Genomic DNA, 23349 nt, shown 5'->3' on the forward strand with positions numbered 1-23349 from the left:
GTTTTTGATTTATTGGGAGGATATAATCATTATAAATATATGTACAGCCACATTGGAGAGCCAAAATATGAGTATATTAATCATGCAGTTACATATCTGAAAGTAGAAAGATAAAATAATACCATGATAATGGGTGTCATCCATACTTCACTTTCAACAATGGACAGATCATCCAGAGGAAAAACAACAAGAAATCATTGTAGTTGAACCATACCTTAGGCCAAATGGACCTAACAGACATGTAAAAAATATCCCAGCCATCAGTAACAGACTACACATTCTTCTAGACCACACATAAAACATTCTCCTAAATAGATTCCATGTTAGGTCAAAAAGCAAGTCTTAGAAAATTTAAGATTGAAACCATACTAAGTATCTTTCCCAATCACAACTACATGAAACTAGAAGCCAATAACAGAAGAAAACCTGAACAAAGATGTGAAAATTAAATAACGCAATCTTGAACAAAAAAAAAATCATTGAAAGAAGAAAGCAAGGGGAAAATCAAAAAATCTTGAAACAACTGGAAATGGAAACATGTATATCAAAATTTATGGCATGCTTTAAAGGCAGTTTGAAGAGGAGCTTATAGTGATAAACATGTACACTATGAAAAAATAAATATCTTTCATGCACAACTTGACTTTTTACCTCATGGAACCAGGAAACAAAGAAAAGACTAAGCCCAAATTCAATAAAAGAAAGGAATTAATAAAGGTCAATGAGGTAATAAATGAAATAGAGACCAGAAACCCCATAAAAACAAATCAGTAAACCAAGATAAATAGGTAGACTAAGAAAGACAGAAGACAAATTAAATCAGAGATGGAAAAAGAAACATTACAACCAATAACAGAGAGACACAAAACATCATGAGACCAATATGAACAATTATAAGCCAACAGATTTAACAGCTTAGAAGCAATTAGTAAATTCCTAGAGACATACAATCTACCATGATAAAAATAAAGAAGAAATAGGAAATCTGAAATGACCCATAATGAGTAAGGAGATTGAATTAATAATAAAAAATCTCCCAACAAAGTAAAGCCAAAGGCCAGATATTCTCATTGGTGAGTTCTAACAAATATTTAAGATGACTCAATATAAATTCTTCTAAACTCCTCAAGAAATTAAAGTTATGAAACCTTTACAGACTTATTTTGCAATGCCAGAATTTCCCTCATATCAAAGTCAGATAAGAAAACTACAAGAAAAAAATGACCGAAAACCTAATAAATACAGTTCTGAAGATTTTCAACAAGGTATTAGCAGACCAAATATTTAACAGCACATTAAAAGGATATGCCGTGACCAAGAAGGATTTACCCCTGGAGTTCAAGGATAGTTCAACTGATGCATACAAATAACTGTGATGTACAACATTAATAAAATGAAAGTGAAAATCATATCATTATCTCAATAGATGCAAAAATCATTTAAAAAAATAAAACATCCTTTTATGATAAAAAAAAACCTCCACAAAGTGGATAGAGAAGGAAAATACCTCAGCATAATAAAGGCCCTATATGACATTCAGCTAACATCACACTCAAAGGTGAAAAGTTCAAACATTGTTCTCTAAGATCAGTAAAAAGTATAATGTGCACCCATTCTTATTCAACATGGTACTGGAAGTCCTAGCAATAGCAAGCAGGCAAGAAAAAGAAACTAAAAGCATCCTAAAATTGTCTTGGTTTGTAGATTTTATGTGGTTTTATATACAGAAAATCCTAAAGACTCAACCAAAAAATTGTGAGAACCAATGAACAAAATCAGAAATGTGGCAGAATACAAAGTCAACATACATAAAACAGTTGTATTTTTATACACAAAAAGACAAAATATATGAAAAAGAAATAATCACATTCAAAAAGCATCAAAAACAATAAAATTTGTGAGAATAAATTAAACTAAGGTGCTGAAATATCTATATACTGAAAATTACAAGACTTTCATAAAAGAAATTGAAGAAGACAGAAATAAATTTAAAAAATTCTGTTGTTCATGGATCAGATGAATTAACATTTACAAAATGCCTGTACTACCCAAAGCCATTACAAATAGGGGGTTTACTGTGCCTAAACTGTTTGTATAAACCATGTGGATTATGCTGAGTGACTGCTTTCTTTCTGGAAATCTTGAATTTGGGCAATCTATGGAGAAGGTGCTTACGTGACAACTGTCCAATAAAAAATCTGGGCACTGAATCTTTAATGAGCTTACCTGGCACACATTTCACATGTGTTGCCACAAATTGATGTTGGAAGAACTGAGCACATTGTGTGGCACCACTGGGAAAGGGCTCTTGAAAGCTTTCAACTGTTTTGCTCTGGACTTTGCCCAGTACTCTTGCTCTTTGCTGATTTTTCTTTGTATCTTTCCACCATAACAAATCATAATGGCAAGCAGAACTGTATGCTGCATCCTGTAGTTCCTCCTAGCTAAGCACTGAACCTGGGGGGTGGTCTTGGGAAACTCCGACATTCCACTAAAATAAGAATCAGAGGAAAGCTGGGGTGGCTACATTAATATTGCACAGCACAGAGTTCAAGACAAGTTGTATTACTAGATATAAAGGGGAGAATTTATAATGATAAAAAGGTCAATTCATCAGGAAAACATGTGTATGGACTTAAGAATAGAGCACCAAAACATACAAAGCTGACTTCTGGCTAATACAGAGGCATAGGTAGACACACTGTGCTCCCTCGCACAACCAAAAGAAGGACACGAACAAATTCAAAAATAAAAACCAACCAGAACTGACAGAAAATTGAATTGTATGGAAGTCCCACAATCAAGGAGTTAAAGAGGAAACATTTACCCAGACCAGAGACAGGCAGCCATGTGGATAGGACTTGAGGTAAGGTGGTGGCTGGTGGACTGGATGGTCCCACAGTCACATGCAGATAAACTGGACAACTGGGTAGCGAGACAGACTGCACAACCCAGGATTCCAGCGCAGGGATATAAAGCCACAAACCTCTGACTGAAAACATCCGTGGGGGTTGAGATGGAAGCAGGAGAAACTCCCAGCCTCATAGGAGAGCTCGTTAGAGAGAACCATAGGGTCCTAGAATGTACACAAACCCACCCACCACAGAATCAGCACCAGAAGGGCCCAATTTGCTTGGGGGTAGTGGAGGAAGTGACTAGAAGCCTGCTGACAGCCAAGCAAATGGCACTGTTTCCTCTCAACTGCCCCCCCCCCACATACAGCATAACAATGCAGTGATGTGGGTTGCCCTGCCCTGGTGAATACCTAAGGCTCTGCCCCTTTCTACATAACAAATGTGCTGAGAGCCCCCCCCCAAAGGCCCAAATGAAAGAATAGATCAAAGCTCCAGAAAAAATATAACTAAGCGAAGAAGAGATAGCCAATCTATCAGATGTACAGTTCAAAAGACTGCTAATCAGAATGCTCACAGACTTGGTTGAGTATAGTACAGAACAGAAGAAAAAGTGAAGGCTATGAAAAGTGAAATAAAGGAAAAGGTACAGGGAACCAACAGTGATGGGAAGGAAACTGGGACTCAAATCAACAATTTGTAGCAGAAGGAAGTAATAAACATTCAACCAGACCAGAATGAAGAAACAAGAATTGAAAAAAATGAGGAGAGGCTTAGGAACCTCTGGGACAACTTTGAACGTTCCAACACCCGAATCATAGGGGTGCCAGGAGAAGAGGAAGAGCAAGAAATGGAAAACTTATTTGAAAACATAATGAAGGAGAACTTCCCCAATCTGGCAAAGGAAATAGACTTCCAGGAAGTCCAGAAAGCTCAAAGACTCCCAAAGAAGTTGGACCCAGTGAGGAACACACCAAGGCACATCATCATTACATTACCCAAGATTAAAGTTAAGGAGAAAATCTTAAAAGCAGCAAGAGAAAAGGAGACAGTTACCTACAAAGGAGTGCCCATAAGACTCTAATATGATTCTCAAAAGAGACCTTACAGGCAAGAAGGGGCTGGAAAGAAGTATTCCAACTCATGAAAGGCAAGGACCTACATCCAAGATGACTCTATCCAGCAAAGCTATCATTTAGAATGGAAGGGCAGGTAAAGTGCTTCCCAGATAAGGTCAAGTTCAAGGAATTCATCATCACCAAGCCCTGATTATATGAAATGTTAAAGGGGCTTTTCTAAAAAAAAAAAAGATAATCAAAAGTATGAACACTAAAATGGCAACAAACTCACAGATGTCAGTAACAGAACCTAAAACAAGAACAAAAACAAAAAGAAACTAAGTAAACAGCTAGAAGAGAATCACAGAAATGGAGATTACATGGAGGGTTATCAGTGGGGGAAGGCAATGGGGATAAAAGGGGAAAAGGTATGGGGAATAAGAAGCATAAATGGTAGGTACAGAATAGAGAGGGGAAGGTTAAGAACAGCATGGGAAATGGAATTCTTTCAAAGAACTTATGTATACGGCCCCATGGACATGAGCTAAGGGGAGGGGGGATGCAAGTGGGAGGGGGTGTGCAGGGTGGAGTGAGGATAAAGGGGGTTAATGGGACAGCATAATCAATAAAATATATTAAAAAGACATACAAAGAAAGCACTAGAACAAAGGTTTTAAAATTCACATAATCACAATAACAGTTGGACATATGAACACATTTTTCCTCAGTAATTTATAGAATAAATTGACAAAATATGAATAGTAATATAAAAGATTTAATTGACACTGTGTACTAACTTGGCATTGATAGAACACACCACAGACCCATGCAAAAAACACATTCTTTTCAAGTTCACTTGCAACATTCAAGTGTATGTGGGAAAACTACAAAAATACTTCATTTCAAGCTCACATGGGAGATAGAAAATGTGCTGGGCTGTGAGACAAGTCACAGTGAATTTGAAAAGTATAAAATCATATGTGACAATGGGTACAATACAAATTTTACACATTCTTTCAGAAAAGTAGAGACACCACCCCAGCTTATTTTGTGATGTCTCAATCAATCTGACACCAAAAACCCGACAAGAATATTATATTTAAAAATGGAAATTACCTAAAAGTACAAATATCCAACATAAACTTAGACACAAAACAACATTGACAAAAATAATAACAAATGAAATCCAATCACCTATAAAAAGGATAACACATCATGTGCAAATTGCATTTATTCCATGAAAACAGGATTGGTTTAACATTTGAAAATCCCAACTTATATTTAGTACGAAGTCTGACTGTGTCTGGGGGCCAAGGACTCTCTTGCCTCACACTTATCTATACTATAAATCAAGATCAGACTTGTCTCTACAGCCACTAAAGTTACAGCATAACATCTCACCCACACACTCCTTATCCCCATTGTAATTCCAGACAGTGACAATGTCCCAGACATTCATTTCACTTCTGAAATATTAAGTGTTAGCTTCTGAAGAAAGCATTTAGAAGAAATACTTCTTCTTCCTTAACAGCCATGGGCCTCGTACAGTACCATAACAACTTACTTAAAAAAGTTCCAATTCAATGAATTGCAATGCGGTACATTTGGTTATCAAATAGCAGGGGTAAAGTACAATAATCTGGCTCCATGTTTCTTTTTTTCTTTTTTCATGTTTAGCTGCTGACAACTTTTAAGCCTTAGTCTTCTCTCTTTCCTTCCCAGCCCACACCTGGGAAACAAATAGAAATACCTAGATGCTCACTTGGTTAGTCTGCTAAAAAGAATGTATCACAAAAAGGAACCCCCCAAAGCAGCCCCAGCTCCTAACCATCATCAAAGTCCCCAGCCAGCCTCTTTCCGCTGCTCCCTTAAGCCATTTTTAGACCTGAGTAGGAGCCAGCACACTCTTTACAGGAAGACCCATTCTGTGAATAATTAAACTTTTCATTTTCTGTTGATGTGTGTGTGGCATCTTTACTACAAACACCCGGGCAGAACGTGAGGTGCCGGTCCATACTGTTTCTGAGGAGCGACCACAGTAATACAATTAACCACATTCACAGAATAAAGTAGAACAATCATATGATTATCCAACTGATGGGCAAATACATGAAAAGTCAACACTAATGATAAAATCTCTCAACAAACTGAGAAACTTTCTCAATCTGATAGACATATATGAAAATCTTCTCTATAATATCATATTTAATGGTAAAATTAAATGCTTTTCTCCTCAGCTTTGGAAAAAGACAGTGATGTCTGCTCCAACCACTTTTATTTAACATTTTATTGAAAATCCTACCAACAAAATGGGCAAAGAAAATTATAAAAGCCTTAAATATTTCAAATAAAGAGGCTTCTAGTTGCAAATGGCATGACCAATCACCCAGAAAAGTATAAGAAACTTGTGAAAGAGCTAGTGGAACTAGTCAGTCAGTTTATCAAAGTTACTGGAAATCAGTTCAATACAAATTTCAATTGTGTTTTATATTATATCAATAAAAATTTTAAAGCAACATAAAAAGATAATATTTTAAAATACTGAATTGGCCAAACTTTTCTTTAGATTTTTCTATATGGTGTCTTTAATAGTGCTTAGTTGTCTTTAACTTCATTAGAAACATTTTTTTACATTGTATTGTGACAGCTGTCCTATCAGCATGCATTTAAAAAAGCTGATTCAAACTGGTGAATTTTTGTGCAGCCATTTCAATAGTGAAGATGGGAGAAAATACACATTTTTTACATATGCCCTATTATTTCAAGAAAAATAAAAACACATCTGAAATGCAAAAAAAAAATTGTGCAGTGTATAAAGAAGGTACTGTGATTGAGCAAATGTGTCAAAAGTGGTTTGTGAAGTTTGTTGGTAATATTGACATTTTGGCCAAATAATTCTTTGCTGTGGGGCTTGTCTTCTGCATTGGAAGATAGCAGTTCCCCTGGCCTCTACCCACTAGAAGCCAATATTGGGAGAGAGCCGAAATTACTCAAAACCTCCAAATCAATATGGTTATTGGTGAAAATGAAAAAAGTGTGTTTAATTTTATGAAAAAATCTAAATGGACTTTTTGGCCAACCCAATATATAAATGACTATATACAATAGCAACAAAAATCATCATATTCTTAGGAATGCATGTAAAAAATGTGTAAGAACCCAACACTGAAATATGCAAAATATTTCTGAAAGAAGTTAAAGCTATATGTTAATGGAGATATCGCCCATGCTCATGAATTCAAGGCAATATATTTAAGTTCATTTTACCCTAATCTTTCTATATTAATACAGTACCAGTGAAAATCTCCACAGGATTTTTTTGTGAAAATAGACAAAATGATTCTAATTTTTATATACAAATAAAAAGGATTTGGAGAGTCACTGTATCTCAAAAAGAAGAAAATAGCACAATTTGCATTACTGGATTTTGAGCTGCACAATAAAGCAACAATAATCAAGAGAGTTTAATGTCACCAAGAAGAAATGTAAGTGAAGCAAAGGAAGACAAATATATACTCATGCTTGTATGATTTTAGTTTCACAGTCTTTTATATGTAACTGACATAACATAAAATTTACTAATGTGCACAATTCAGTGAATTAACATATTTAGAGTTACACAACTATCACCACAATGTCATTTTTGAACACTATTATTAATCAAAAATAAATTGTGGTAACACTATTATCACTACAATGTCATTTTTGAACACTATTATCAATCACTAGTATCAATAAAATAATTGACATCTCAATAAAAAAAATGAGATGTCATTCCCTAGTGTCTGCAACATACTGGCCTTAGGCAATGAGATAGGTGAGTGGGTAGATCCATGGATAGATAAATGTATACTAGATAATGTTTTATAAATTTAGACCCTCACACGTGCATTATTAATTTTTAAATGAGTGCATTCAAAATAAGTTTACACAAATTGAAGAGAACTTGGAACTGAAGTGAAAGTGAAGGAAATGCTGAAGATTCAAAGGTTACTTCCTTTGTTTGATAAGCCTTGATGTCTCTTCACGCTGTGCCTCGGAGAAGTGTGTGAACACCTTAATATGCTGAAAAATCCAATTTTTTAAAAAACAATTGACAATGTTGTGAGTCGCTAACATGATAAAACATCACCACCTATTTCTAAATGCTTTGCATTTTAATAGGGTTGAAGTTAAGGCAGTAAGTAATTTCAGAGGTTTTCCCTTGAGCTACATAGTTCTTTTCATATGTAATTATTCTCTGAGTGCATTAGATAATGCTATGGTTCCCACAGCTGCATACACATCTATAAATCATTAATGAAGCAGTTAACTGAAACAAAACTATAAAAGGTTTGCATTACCCAGCAGAACCCTGCTTTAAGTGACTTCTAGTTATTTACAATTAATTTTTTGGAATAATAATTGCAAGTTATTTAGGATTCTTTTATTTGGGCAGAAATTAAATATTGTCTATTCATCAAAGATTTTTTCCTCTATAACAGAGAATCTGTCAGTGACCAATATGGGGCCTGAGGCGATATTTTTTACTCAATTAAACCTTATCCCATTCTCCATTCCTTCCCTCCCTTTTTGCATCTCTCCCACCTAAAATGGCATGGAGAGTTGGGCCAGTCCATAAATTTAAAGAAAATGCATTTACAAAAAAAAAACCAAAAACAGGATAAGCAAAATGAGTGCAAGGAAACATACTTTGGAGGAACATTTATTTATTATTTATGTTTTTGAAAGACTATCTTTTTTATAGTTTCTTAATTCATGAAAATAATGTTACAAGTGAAAACCAAATAAAAGGTTTTTAAATGTATCTGATAGGTATAAATGAATCACAGTACTTTGTGAAATGAGTGATATCTATAAAAATTGCAGTTTGAATATATTAAAACATGCTTTCCCATTCATCAACTCATTCTATATTGCTCGGTGTGGGCTATAATGTGGTCTGCAAAGCACAGGCTGTTCTAATGTAACCCACTGAAACTTCCAGGAGATTAGGATCCTGTCCCAAATTACTTGGCTTGTTGGCAGAGCGCTCACTCCTTCCTGAATAATCAGCTGAAGACCAAGTGAGGAGGAGTCTTGTAACCAAGGACTTGCAAGAGAAGCCGAAGAAAGACTGCATGGGAGGGCCCACAAACTAAAGGGGTGGCCCCACTCCCAGGAGCTGAAGTGCCAGAGAGATATTTCAGTGACAGGAGGTTCCCCCTGAGAAACGTCAGGTCTAAACCCTATGCCAGGCTCCCCAACAAGAGTGGGGAAAGGTGCACATGTTGCACTGGACTGAGTGGGGTTTCTGTTTGCCCAGGAAAGGTGGAGTGCACTGGAAAAATGGGCGTCCTCTTGGAAGGCCAAGGCACAACCTTTCCTTTGAAGCCATTCACCTTGGGCTCCGGGAAGGGGCTCCAGACTGGAGTCTCCTGAGGAAAGTCTAGGGTTCAAGGCTTTGACAGAGGCATAGGGGAACAGCCGCTAAGAGCTCAGTGTGGAGCTGTTCTGAAGTAGCCATCTTGCTGGGTCAGAGAAATCACCTCAGAGCAGCACCAGCCTGAAAGCAAGCAACTACCCCACCTTCTAGAATTCCACTTGCCCCACCCTTGGATTCTAAGTCCTGCTAAGGAGTCAGCAGCATTGTCTGGGGTGTAGACGTCTGAACAGGCTCAGAGGGTATGAATGATGGGCTTTGGGGGGTCCATTCCCCCACTTTAATGTGAAACTGACTGGCCTTTCCCTGTCCTGGGACACCCAATAGAAGCACCCTGCCAGCTTCTGGCACATCTAACCCCTGGGGTCTGGAGGTCACACCCACCTGACTACTAGGGGCTCTGCCCTTCTGATGGCAGGGCAAAAATTCAGGACAGACTCAGATGTGTGGCTCTGAGTAATGGAATCACAGCTGCCACCTTCCCTGAAGTCTGAACGGCACCTCCCCCTTAGGAAACACGCATTAGCCACATCCTCCCCATTCCACCAGAGAGTCCTTCAGTGACTGAGCCTGGTGGGCAGCCAATGGACAAGGGTGGGGAGGGGTAGATCTGAGGGCGCCATGGGACATTTTGGGGCTTTCTCCTGGGCTTGGTGCTGATAAAAGCCAGGCTTGGACTGCAACTTGGTAATTCCAATGCCCACTCACTCCCTGCACAGGCCGGCCACAAACTGTAGATCCGTTATAGTGTCAAGGAGGTTGCCAAGGGCCAGTCACAGACAGCATCTGACATTGAGCTGAGCCGCAGTCCCTCCCAAGGGCCAGAGCCAACAAAACGAGTGGCCAGCACCAGACAACAACAGAGTGGGATCCAACAAATTTCACAAACAGTATATACAAAGGAAGATCGCAGAAAGCCTGCTGAGGCGAATTCCACTTTGTGACAGCATATTATTCAGTCGTTAAAATAAAGGAAATACTGCTATATACAACGACCCAGATGGCATTGTAAGTGAAATAAGCCAATCACAGAAGAAGAATAGCAAGAAATTTTATTTATATGAGGTAATTAAAAACATCAACTTTGTAGAAGCAGAAAATTAGAATGGTGGTCGCTAGGAGTAGAAGGTGGGAAAAATGGGAATTTTTTCAAAAGGTATAACATTTCAGTTATACATAAAATGAATGCTCCAGAGATCTTCGGTACCACATTGTCCTTATATTTAATCAATACTGTGTTGTGAACTTAAAATTGTTAAGTAGGTATAGCTCATATTAAGTGTTCTTACCACAATAAAAATAAAAAATAAATGTTCAGATTAATACAAAGATAATTTTTAAAAACTGCCGGTGTTGTCAGTGAGGCAGCTATATAATATCTGTATCCCCATAACAACCTTCCTAAAACAAAAAACACATGATAAGGGAAAGAAAGGATCATATCTTTCAAAAAATTGACAGGGAATCCTTACAAACCCCAGATTATAAGTAGGTACGGCCAAAGCATCAACAGCAGGATGTCCTGCACAGTATTAGTAGGTATATTGTGAGGGATAGCAAATGTGAAATCGGAAAAACAATACTACAAGCCACAGCTATATAAAATATATATTACCAGTAAATACTCTGTCTTCTTTTGTTGTTGTTCAAGTACAGTTGTCTCCACTTTCCCACTACCATGCCCCCCACCCCCCCCACCTCCCTCCCCTGATCCCACCCCCCTTGGTTTTGTCCATGTTTCTGAAAACCCTTTCCCTCTTCCCCTCCATTATCCTCTCCCCCCTCCCCTCTGGTTACTGTTAGTTTGTCTTTAATTCCAATGTGTCTGGCTGTATTTTGCTCATTGTTTGTTTTGTTGATAGGTTCCTCTTATAGGTGAGGTTTTATGGTATTTGTCTTTCATCATCTGGCTTATTTAAGTTACCATAATGCTCTCCAGTTCCATCCATGCTCTTGGTGGAAATGCAGACTGATGCAGACACTGTGGAAAGCAGTTTGGGATTTTCTCAGGAAACTAAAAGTGGAACTGCCTTTTGACTTGGCAATTCCTCTGCTGGGATTATACCCTAAGAACCCTGAAACAGCAATTCAAAAGGAACTATGCACCCCAACATTCATAGCAGCACAATTCACAATAGCCAAGTGCTGGAAGCAACCTAAGTGCCCATCAATACATGAATGTATCAAAAAACTGTGGTACATTTATACAATGGAATAAACACTCTGTCTTAAAAATGAAAGCCACCTTCATGATTGGTAACCTAGGCATACAGATCTGAGAAGCAACAAAAGTGTAAAGACTTAAGAATGCCAAAGCTATCAACGCATGAAAAAAACAAGAGGATCAAAATGTACTATCAGCCCTGTGAAGCTTGAATATACACAGAAAAATTTTTTTCTTGAAGAGAGAAATATACTTTAATAAAAACTATTAAAACCAATGATAAAACATGAGGTTCAAGAAAAAGTTTTTAGCCCTGGCTGGTGTAGCTCAGTGGATTGAGCTCGGGCCTGCGAACCACACGATCGCGGTTCGATTCCCAGTCAGGGCACATACCTGGGTTGCAGGCCAGTTCCCAGCAGGGGACTCATGAGAGGCAACCATACATTGATATTTCTCTCCTTCCCTCCCCCCTCTAAAGATAAATAAATAAAATATTTTAAAAAAAGAAAAAGTTTTTATTATTGGATAAATCGGAGAAAGCAAAGGAAAGAAATCACTGTTTGGATTCTAAGATTAGCGGTTAAAAGTGTTGACAGTTAAATTTCAGGTAACAGCCAGTTAATCCATAAGCTAAAATTCCCACATATTAACAATTCTAATCTATTTTTAAACCTTTTATTTATAACCTGATGAGTCAAATTTTTGGAATATATCCAAAGAAAACCAAAACACTAATTTGAAAGAATATATGTGCCCCTTTATTCATTGCAGCATTATTTTCAATATCTAAGATTTGGAAGCAGCCCAAATGCCCATTAGTAGATGAGTGGATAAGAAAACTGTGGTACATTTACACAATGGAATACTATTCAGCTATACAAATAATTCAATTTTACCTTTTGTATTGTCATGAGTGTACCTAAAGGGTATCGTGACAAGTGAAGTAAATCAGAGAAAGACAAATAGCATAATCTCATTTATATGTACAATTTAAAGAAAAAATAATCAAAATAGAAACAGACTCAGAGTTACATTGAACTGGTAGTTACCGGTAGCTATCAAAGAAGAGGGGGTTCGGTGCTGGGTGAAAAAAAGGTGAAAAACTTAAGTATTATATATTTGTATATATGTGTTTTGTGAAAATTGATAGCAAGTGTGTTTCCTTAATTACCAGAAATACTGCTCTTAAATTAGAAATAGGTAGAGCAAAATAGAAAAATGTTACTTTGTGACATGTACCTGTCTGCCCTCCTGTACCATCGTCCACTCCACCCATCCCACACTCCTCTCATATTAATCTCTCAGATGCTGGGTTCCTGTGATATGCTCATGGCTTTCTATTCAAGGGATTTGATAATTTCTTCCTGTCTTACGTCATCAAATCTTGTCTCCCACTAGAGTTGAATGAAAATTGGTGCTTCCTTTTAGTGGGTTCCTCATGGTGCCAAGGACCGGACACACTACTCTAAATTCTTAATGTTAGAGTTGGCTGGTGCAGATGTCTTCTCTTTGCCCTTCACCCCTCAGTCCGTCTTGTTCTCTAGAGCCCTATTAAAGTTAAATAATGCTGACCCATTATTTGTACCTATAACATGTTCTTTCTCCTTTAGCTTTTGCACCATACACACTGCATTTTAATTATTTACCATTTGGAGTGACTTCTAACTATTTATATTGTAAACCCTGTTGCCTCAGCCATAATGGAAGTTTCTTGTAGTATAAAGAATTATTTTCAATGTTAGACATTGACTTGCACCTAAATACTTGCTTTTTAATTTTAATTCTCTAGTTTGACTATTTATGACAGATTTTTCTTTTTTCGTGTGTTCCTGTTGCTCTGGAATTTTAAAAAGTTTCACATCCTGCTAAGTTCAAATAACACCCAAAAGACAAGATCTACCATATTGTTAGCTTAAATTTTATGTAAAGTATTATGGGTTTAACTTGTTTAGAAGAAAGTCATCCAGCCCTGGCTGATGTAGCTCAGTGGATTGAGTGCTGGATGCGAACCAAAGAATCACCAGTTGGATTCCCAGTCAGGGCACATGCCTGGGTTGCGGGCCAGGTCCCCAGTAGGGGGCAGGAGAAAGGGAACCACACATTGATGTCTCTCTCTTCCTTTTCCCTCCATTCCTCTTTGTCTAAATAGAATAAAATAAAATAAAATAATCTTTTAAAACAAAGGCATCCAAAGGTGAAGACTCAATCACAACATAATGAATTATCATGGCATGGCCCGAGAAGTTTATTAGCTGATTTCAACTGCACTTGAGCTTATTGCAGTGCATACTGGTCACCACAGCTCTGTGATTTAATTATGGGAACTTCTTGATGGAGCATAGATACATTACAAAGATTTTAATAAATATGCTTGACATCCTATGCAGCCTCATCATTGTTAAATCAGTACATTTGCTTTGCTGGAATTTCAACCATCCACACTTCTAATCTTGTATCAGGACTTAAAACAGGGTCCCAGATATGTATTCCTGGTTCTACTATCTTTAGCTTAAAACTATATACTCTAGAGAAGAACTGGCATGTAACTGAGATAAAGCATAAAAAGGCAAATTATTATATGGCCGGGATGAGGCTGATAAAGGGGACTTATTATTTAAACTATCAAAGAGCCGAGCTTCAGGATCATCACCCACCTCTAGGCATCAATATGATAAAATGACTGCCACCCTTCCCAATGGGAGCCAACTACTTTCACACCTGACTTTCTTTTCAGATATCATAACTTAGCTTCTCATATATCCCCAAAGAGAATTGAATCAGGTAGAAAAATTAAAAGTTCATATTTGATTTCAGTCATTTATTTACAAATATAAGTAGATGTGTTTTGTGTGTGTATCCTGAGTGTGTCGCACATGTGTGCATGTAAGTGCAAATGGGGATAAAACTGTGCATTCATTTTACATTACCTGTAACATCTGAAGGATTTGTATCATTTTCAATAAGGAGCTTTGTGTGTGATTTAAGGTAGCTTTCCTCCAATCAGTTAAAGTTGAAGTGGCAAAATTTTGTTTCAATATCAGTTTTGACCTTTCTAAAATTGATACAAACACTGTTTTGAATATGGCCTTTCCTTGATTCCGTGTTTACTTGGTGGTTGTAGATTTTTACATAGTTTCTTACAAAGTTATTTCAGTCAGTCTATATGTGTTTTTTTAGAGTTTGTTTATTTATTTTTAGAGAGAAGTGAAGGGAGGGAGAAAGAGAGGGAGAGAAACCTCAACGTGTGGTTGCCCCTCCCACGCCCCTGACTGGGGACCTGGCCGGAAACCCAGGCATGTCCTCTGACTGGGAATGGAACCAGCAACACTTTGGTTTGCAGGTTGGCACTCAATCCACTCAGCCACAGCAGCCAGGACCTTCTCAAAAATCTTAAAATTTTCCTAAATATGAATGGTGAAGAGGTGATAGTGAGGCAAAACATGTACAGAATTAAGCAGCATGGTTCCAAAGTACAAGGCTTCCAGTTTTGGCCTGACTGGCTAGCAGCACTGTGGGGTGCAACATATCTTTTACAAGGTAGGGTGAGGAGTAAACCAGAAAAACTGACAGGTTGCTTGGTCACCAGAAGTTGGGTAGGCTCCGGGATTTTAACCAAAGAGAAGGTGAAGGCAGATGAGGTCAATTGTAGGACAGGTCTATGGCATTGGGCTTTTGACAAAAATATGTAGCCTTGCTGTTTCATTAGGTCACAGGTGGCAAACACAAGGCCCTCCACCTTGTTTTATCTGGCCCATACCTTGTTTCTACCTGGTGGCAGCAGCAAGCTCCTTGCCCCTAGTTAAGGAGTAGTTACATTTATACAGTCCTAAAATTACATTCAACCCTTGGAACGTAACCGTGAGGCTGATATGGCCTCTGGTGAAAACGAGTTCGACACCCCTGCATTAGGTATAATGGAAATTTGGATATGGATGCCTGGAATTTCTCTGGGCCAGAGTAGATATAAGCTCCTTTGTTTTCTTTCTTTCTTTTTATCCTCTACTGAAGGTGGTTTGAGAAGAAAGTTTTAGAAATACTACATATTCAGAAAACATTTTTTAGTCTTCACTCATCACACTTTTCCTGTGTCTCAGGTCTGCTAGACTTCCTTCTAGTAGGTTCGCTCAGCACACACAGCCAGAAACAGGAAGTCTTGTGTGATTCTGTAGAACAAGTGAGGAAGCTACTGTTGGCCTATTGAAACAGGGGGGCTGAAAATACCATGTAATATTTGTTTGAAAATAATCAAACTGCAGAAAGCTTGTCAAATGCTTTCCCAGGTCCTATATTTCATTTGCGCCATGACTCTTCTTCAAGGACTGCAGTTGGCAACTTGAAAATAAAAACTTAGTGACAACTGACAAAGTCAAAATGCTTTTATTTATGCTGAAGTTTAGCAAGTACATTTTAAACAAAGAAGGTGTACTTTAACTTAATATATGGTAGAACAGAGAAACCGTACATATGTTTCTAGTCTCTAACACACTACCAAATTTCTTTTTCTTAAAAGACAAAAAGCCAAGCTGAAGTGAGCATAGAAAAGCATCAAATATGGTCAAGATACTTAAGCTATGAGGATTTAGCTCATATCCTTAAACTGGTCAAACTAATGCGAGGACAAAGTTCACATCATTGCTTTTTAAATGTACACACGTTCCTTTTTTTAATAACACAATATAAGTTGAATAGCTGCTTCAGTAAACAAAGCTTTGCTGATAAACACAACTGCAATAACTCCATGTTGAAGAGTTTCAGAGATAAACTGGAACGATGAGCATCTTCGTTAATGTCAAGTCAGGTTGAGCACAGCTGTTCTCCCATTGTTAAACAGTGTAAGTTACCTCCTTTAAAAAACAGAAAGCAAGTTAATTCTTCAGAGGAATAAGTCAGATCCGTGCTTAAACATACTAACCCATCTTCAGGAACCTAAATGACGTGATGTGACAGGCTTCATTCAGTATCAATAAAAGTTGAAATTTCGGAGCATTCCTATGTGTCAATGCATCCATTTTCACAGATTCCATCCAGCTTCATGCTACAGCTTCTGTTCTTTCCACAGCACTGACATATTATGACTCTTTTCATAAACAATGATGTGTATAGTTATCTACATTGCTTTTGCTTTTTGGACATAATGGTGATGTTTGAGATCCCCATACTACGCCAAAACAGAGAGAAAGGAGTGTCCAGTCATGACATAAGGGAATGACAGCTTTGAATACTTAGCATTTTCTCTCCTCAAGTTAACCGGGAGACTGTGTGATTCTTTTCCAGTTCTGATTCTGATTTTAACCATAGTGTTGGGTCAAACCAATATCTATGGAAATGTTGGTATTCAAAAGAACCCATGCCTTTCCAGGGTTAGAAAATATTTGATGGTGTGGGGAAAAACTCTAATTGGAATTAATTTTCAAAAAATGTCTCTACCTCTTTTAGTCTAGCCTTTCTCTCTTCTATTGCCATGGGTTAGGGTCTCAGGCTGTAGCTAGCAACCTCATAAAAATTAGTCACAAAAGAACCAGAAAACAAAATGTGGATGATCAGTACAAATCCATCACCCATTCTTAAGAAACACTTAAAGTCTATGTGTCTGAGTGAAATGTGTCATTTTCACATAGAAAAGAGACTATATTTTCATTGTTGGACTGATCAGCCAAGCCTAAAATACTAATTCAGTCATGTCAAAGTTTAGCACTGTCAGGAGGGAGATACATCCTTTTTGAGTCTTGTGTATAACATCTTCAAAATATTTATTATTTTCGTGTAGAAGGTAATTGCAGAGTGTCTGGGGAATTTTCTGGATAGTACCTCCGAACCAAAAATAAGGGTATGGTAAGGGATAGAAGAACAAAACAATTTGTGTTTATGCTGCTGACATGACCTGGGGGGTCAGAGTTCATTTCAGGGCAACCAGACAAAAGGCCTATGAAATTCATCTGAATACTTCCAGTGACCAGAAGAAAACAAAACTTGAATTTTTGAAAACTCCCTGGTCATTTGCCACCCCAGAGAATTGTTCAGATTCCTTTGTGGTATCTGAGAATATTTATTCTGATCAAATTCACCAGATAGTTGCTCAGTTTTCCAGCCTACCTCATCCTCTGTACACAATGTCTAAATGTCAAAGGGAAGTTCTTCAACATCAAAAGGCAGACACTCATTTTACCAGGATTGAAATGTATACAAAATAGCTAAACTGCTTAACTCACACAACAGAAACTGCAAACATTACAAACTTGAAAGTGATCACAAAACAAAACTAATACCCAGTGAAACAAATGGGACATAATCCTAGTAACAAATGCCACAAAGCAATCATCACTGCCCTTTAGAAAAAAACGAAATTTTGGAAAATCTCCCTTGTTTATCATGTTTAATTATATACCTTATAAAAAAGACAAACATTTCTGCCCACATCATTAAATGTGCCAGTTTATAAGGCCTATCACGAACTGTTTCCAACAGTGGCTCAAAAATCCAAAGAAAAACGAGGCCAGCAAAAAGAAGACAATATTACTATGATTCCATTTTTCTATACAGAATACAATGAAAGTGAGATTTCATAGTAGTAAAAGTTTTGCTCCTAACTTAGTGTATAATAGTAGCAAAATAGACTTTCGTGTCACATGCTAACATTGAAGCATTGTGTTAATGTTTCACAGGTACCAGTACTGAGCGATCCTAAGGAAGGAGCCAACGCTGACCTGGTAACTGACACGGGCCCTTGGAGCAATCTCAAAGTTCGCCACATTTCCATTTCTGAATGCATTTCGGCTGCAATATGAGTGATTTATCATTTAGTACTAGCTGTCAGAGTAAACTCCTAGATAAAACAGAAACATCTGGCACCATAAACAGAGGAGAGCAGTAGCTGAATTTTAATCCGGACCCAGGCTACTCACTTCATTAGGAACAGAAAACAGCTAATTTGTAATTGGATGTTTCGTGTTTTTAAGAGGGTTTTGGTCTGGAGTTCAAGCAGAGATGATGTAATATGTATTTTGGATGTAAACAAGATTAAAGACCAGGAAGAATGAGGAACTAAGCCTCTTCGTAGAGGGAGCTTGGGAACTTGCAAGGAATGACACCCACTGACATTTGGGGAGAACTGAAATTCAGTGCTTTAAGATTTATTAGATAAGTATAAGGGAGAATTTGAGACACAAATATGACCATTTTAAAAATAAGGACAAAGGCCCATACAGTCCTTCCATACCAAGGATGTGCCTCTGCGGATCAGCTGAGTTATCTCAAAAACAGCAACACCTGACTCTTTCAAATTTAAATGTGTGAATCTCTCATATACAGGGTCCGGCACAAATAACATCCCTTTTAATTACAAAATATTTGATCACAAAATCATAAGCATGTCATTCTGTAACATAGCAACATCATACTCAAGCACGCCATGTGATATTTTAGGTGAAGTGTTCAGATTAAAACTATAAATTATCACAACCATATTATTACCCTACCAACCACACTCCAGCAGGCATTACTTCTGCTGGACCCTGTGTATCTGAGGCTGATGAAAAGGAAAAAGCTAAAATCGGGTGTCATAATAAAGGCAGGTATGGGGGAAAAGGCCAGAAAAAACACAGGTATGTATAATAGTTCAACCAAAGTCAGTTAAACATACCTATTTGGAGAAAGACACTAGTTTGTTTTTAAGTGACTTGGTTCATTTGAAAATGTTGTTCAATGTCTCCTATAGTTAAATAAATGCTGTTTGCTTGTCAAATAATGAGACTTTTCTGGGTATTATATTTGGCATTCATAAAATGTTTAAAAATTTTATTTAAATGCCCCAGCCCTCCTCCATGACATACTTCTAATTTGCATTATTACACTAACTTCAGTTAAAGTAGATACAAGTAGACCTCCTTCTGCAGGCTCTAGAAAGTACGAGAAGCCAAATGCCTGTGCCACACAAGAAAGTTTTTCAGAGCATGAAATGACTGGAATGTCACATTAATATGAAGTGATGTCATATTTAGAAGTGTGTAGGGTATAGGTGGCCATTCCAGAAGAAATGGCACGTAGTGCCACAGGGAAGTGATTATGGCCTTTTTCATAAAATGAGTGGTGCTTTTGTTACAACAACCTCATTTTCAAGCACATGTAAGAATAACAGAGTGGATCAGATTTTGCTTGGGTAAGGTGGGCACTTCAGGAAGGGCATCAGATTGTTTCGATCACTCGAGTACCATTGAATATATTGTAATAGTGCTCTATTTGATTCTTAGGAGTCATGAAAATAATGATGACAGGTATTTGTCATCTGCCTTTGGCCAAGTCTCCATTAAGTAAACAGTTAAAGATATGTGAGGCCATTTCCTGGACAATTCAAGCTAAACAACCCATTTGGTTCTAATCATTAGAACATTTTAGGCATCTTGCTGTGTGTAAACCAGAGGGTGAGCAAAGGAAAGTACCTGTGATGTGACCGACCCATCATATCTGCCTTTTTCCTTGCATATGCTTACAGATTTATTGTTGTTTGTTTGATAATAGCTTACTAAAGAAGAAGCAGGATTGGAAATGGGAGGACAGCAGAAAAGAATTCAAGGGGTGTTTTCAGTAGTTTGGGCATGTATTTATAATCACCGCCTTCTTTACAGATTAGGAATGTGCTAGTAGAAGGGGATTAAGTAAACTGCTCCGCCATCTACAGATGAAAAGAAGAACTGGCCATGGTGATATCTACAAACTGGACCTCTCTCTATTCCCTTAGAGAGTGCCACAAGCAACATGTATCTTTTAGAAAGATGAGCTCTAAAACAGTCATAACATATACTGATCATTTGCACAAATGGATTACCCTCTCACATCATTCCTGTTCAAGCCCAGGTCAGCCAAACAGAAAGCTATTTCATAGGAATCACAGCTTGAAGTGGCTGTGTCTGCCACACCATTTAGACGTAGCATTTTCTCTGTCTAAAAACTTCTTCCACCTACTTACCCCACTAACCTGCTGTGTGGAAAAAAGGGGTTTTCAAAGTAACAATATTGTAATCATCATTATGATTATCCCCTAAAAGTGTGGAAAGCCCATTCTCTAGCACATTTTGCCTGTACGTGCAAGGTTTTATTTATTGGTAATAAACAAACAGAAACTGACAGTTCCATAGTTTAACAATTTGAGCATGAATGCTAAAGAATTACAACACTAGAGAAGCAGGTAACTGCCACAGATCGCTATTTGTGCCTATGATCAGTTGGAGTTCGGGCATCAGCGTTCAGGCTGCAAAGAAAACAAAAAAAGCGAATCAAAATTTCATTCCAACAAAAACAAATCCAAAATGTACTCAATGAACTCTGAAAACCACAAACTGGTTTTGTAGTATTTTGCCAAGCTATCTATGTTCATCAATTCAATGAATCCATGCACAAGAAAAGTATTATTTTATTTGGTTTATTCCTTCATCATATATTCCTTGATGTATAAGTCTCATTCTATTAAAAATGAAATTATACAAAGGTGAGCAAAACTGTAGATTTACAGTAGTTGAATGCTTAATCTCTGGGGGTGATATTGACAACATAAAAATGGTGTAAATGATATTTCCTAACTCTAAAATATGCTTATGAGCCCCTTATGCATGTTCCACTGCTTTACAGCCTGCAGTGAAGTGTGTGACTAGCTTAATAAGCAAGGCATTTAGAAAGGTTTCTTTTCCCCTTCACAGACTGAAGATCCACACCATTTTGTGAGTTGAAACCTTTGTTGATGATTACAATTTCCCCTCAGGATGAGGTTTCCTTCCCTGACATAATGGTTGTTTAAAAGTAATTTCTCACTGCTTTTTGAAACTACCAAGAACTGTGTCCATAATGTTTTTTGAAGGTTTAAATTTATGGTTAGAAAAAATTATTTTTCCTACCCAGGACTCATGGCTTTCTTCCCCGGTGTTTCCTCACCTCTTATTCACCTGTATAAATAATGGGATTTTCTTAAGAACTAATAGTTTTCTCATCACTGCCATGCTTTGGGGTAGCAGATGTTTCTTTTGAGTAGCTAACTTATCTGTGAACTAATGGCAATAGTTTACCAATAATTTCTCTTTTTTTTCCTGGTAATTTCCCGATCTTTCTTTCCAGGGAACAGCTTACAGATAACGCTGCCCCAATCAAATCTGATCCTTCTGTGTCTCAAGACTCACAATCTCAGGAGAGGCACCCCCACCATGTTTTAAAATACCAGCCATCTTCTGCACCCAAGTTCTGAGTCAACTGAGAATAGGGAAACAGAGAAGAAACATTCATGATGCTTTTAAAAAAGCTAACAGAGAATTTGGTAAGAATGTTGCCCAACTAACCATTTACATTATTAGGGTTAAGTAGCTGCCATCTTTGGTATGTGGATTATGACCAATGTTAATGCTCAGACAGTAAACAAGTAAATCATACATTGTCGGGGGACTTTAAGGAAGAAAGAGTTCTATATAAAGTTCTAAAGAATATCTTTCTTTAAATTCACTTTGATTTTCAAAATCAATGTTACATGGCTACTGTACATGAGAAAGAAGTTCCCCAGAACAAACAAATAAAAATTTATCTTAATGACCCACAGTAAAGAATTCTGGCTTAAAATTCTATAACTGAGTATCTATTAAGTTCTAGTTCTGATAGGGCGATATGAGTTTAGCCACAAATAGGACACTTTCTTTCTATTACTATTTCAGGTGCTCTAGACAGTTTTAAATAGAGAAGACAGATGTATGGTATTTGTGTAACCCTCACCCAATCTCTTCAAGTCCTAAGACAGAAGTTATTAAATTATACCTGGTTAATTAACTACACACTGGTGAAGCCATCCCTCCACCCCTTATGGGTTGTTTTGCGTGGGAATATTATACTCCACTCAATGTATCCTGCTAGCTATGACAGATTTTCACAGGTGTGTAGAGATAGTGGCACTATCATACGGAATGATAGTAAGAGCAATTGGAGAGGGATTTTAGACCCTTATGTGTTAGAACCCATCGTCAGTTGCAAGCCAATTAAATTCTCTTAGGTTATTTCCATACTCACAAAACAGGGGTCATGATATCTTCCTTACCTATCACATGGGAATATCCCTGCTAGAGGACCAGGTCCTCTTTGTTACTGAATGGTTACCACTGAGGAAGCACAAAGTTCTCTGGGCTATCCAAACACTAAATATTGTCTTTTCCCCTGACTATTCCAATTTTGGGCTATCAACTCCTCCTTCCATCTACAATGAGCAACTTGGCACAGAAGAATCACACAGCACAAATTTTATGTGCCAATAAATGTGGCAGCACCAGAGTAATTCTACTTTTTAAAATGTTTTTTTTTTTTTAATTTATTTTTAGAGAGAGGGGGTGAGAAGAAGAAAGAGAGAGAGAGAGACATCAATGTGTGGTTGCTTCTCATGTGTGCCATACTGGGGACCTGGCCCACAACCCAGGCATGTGCCCTGACTGGGAATCGAACTGGCTACCCTTTGCTTCTCAGGCCTGTGCTCAATCCACTGAGCTACACCAGCCAGGGGTAATTCTATTTTTTAAAGTGGTGTGACAACAATGGCCTATTGTCACAGCCTTCTATGAAAATAGTGCCTGTTTTCTTTTTTTAAAATAATTTTTTAATTTAATTCTTGTTCAAGTACAGCTTTCTGTCTTATATTCCCAACCCTGCCCACCCCCCGCCCCATGCTCCCTGCCTCCCTCCCATTTCCACCCCCCACCCTTAGTTATTGTCCATGTGTCCTTTATACTTGTTCATGTGAGTCCATCCCCTTTTCCCCTATGATTCTCTCCCCTCTCCCCTCTGGGCCCTGTCAGCCTGTTCCATATTTGAGTGTCATTGGTCATATTTTGCTTGCTT

General features: G+C 37.7%; 1 protein-coding gene across 2 annotated transcripts in view; it reads right to left on the bottom strand.

The window, feature by feature from the left end:
• Window positions 1-18994: 18994 nt before the first annotated feature.
• The window catches only part of DACH2 (dachshund family transcription factor 2), a 469220-nt gene continuing 464865 nt past the window's right edge, over window positions 18995-23349 (bottom strand). For both annotated transcript variants that reach the window (XM_037061876.1, XM_037061875.1), the window contains exon 13: window positions 18995-20740. In XM_037061876.1, the coding sequence (XP_036917771.1) occupies window positions 20736-20740 (5 nt within the window). In that variant the 3' untranslated portion in view covers window positions 18995-20735. The remainder of the gene's footprint in view (window positions 20741-23349) is intronic.

Source organism: Sturnira hondurensis, unplaced genomic scaffold (assembly GCF_014824575.4).
Source record: "Sturnira hondurensis isolate 20B ecotype Veracruz unplaced genomic scaffold, ASM1482457v3 Scaffold0013541, whole genome shotgun sequence".
Taxonomy (NCBI): Eukaryota; Metazoa; Chordata; class Mammalia; order Chiroptera; family Phyllostomidae; genus Sturnira; species Sturnira hondurensis.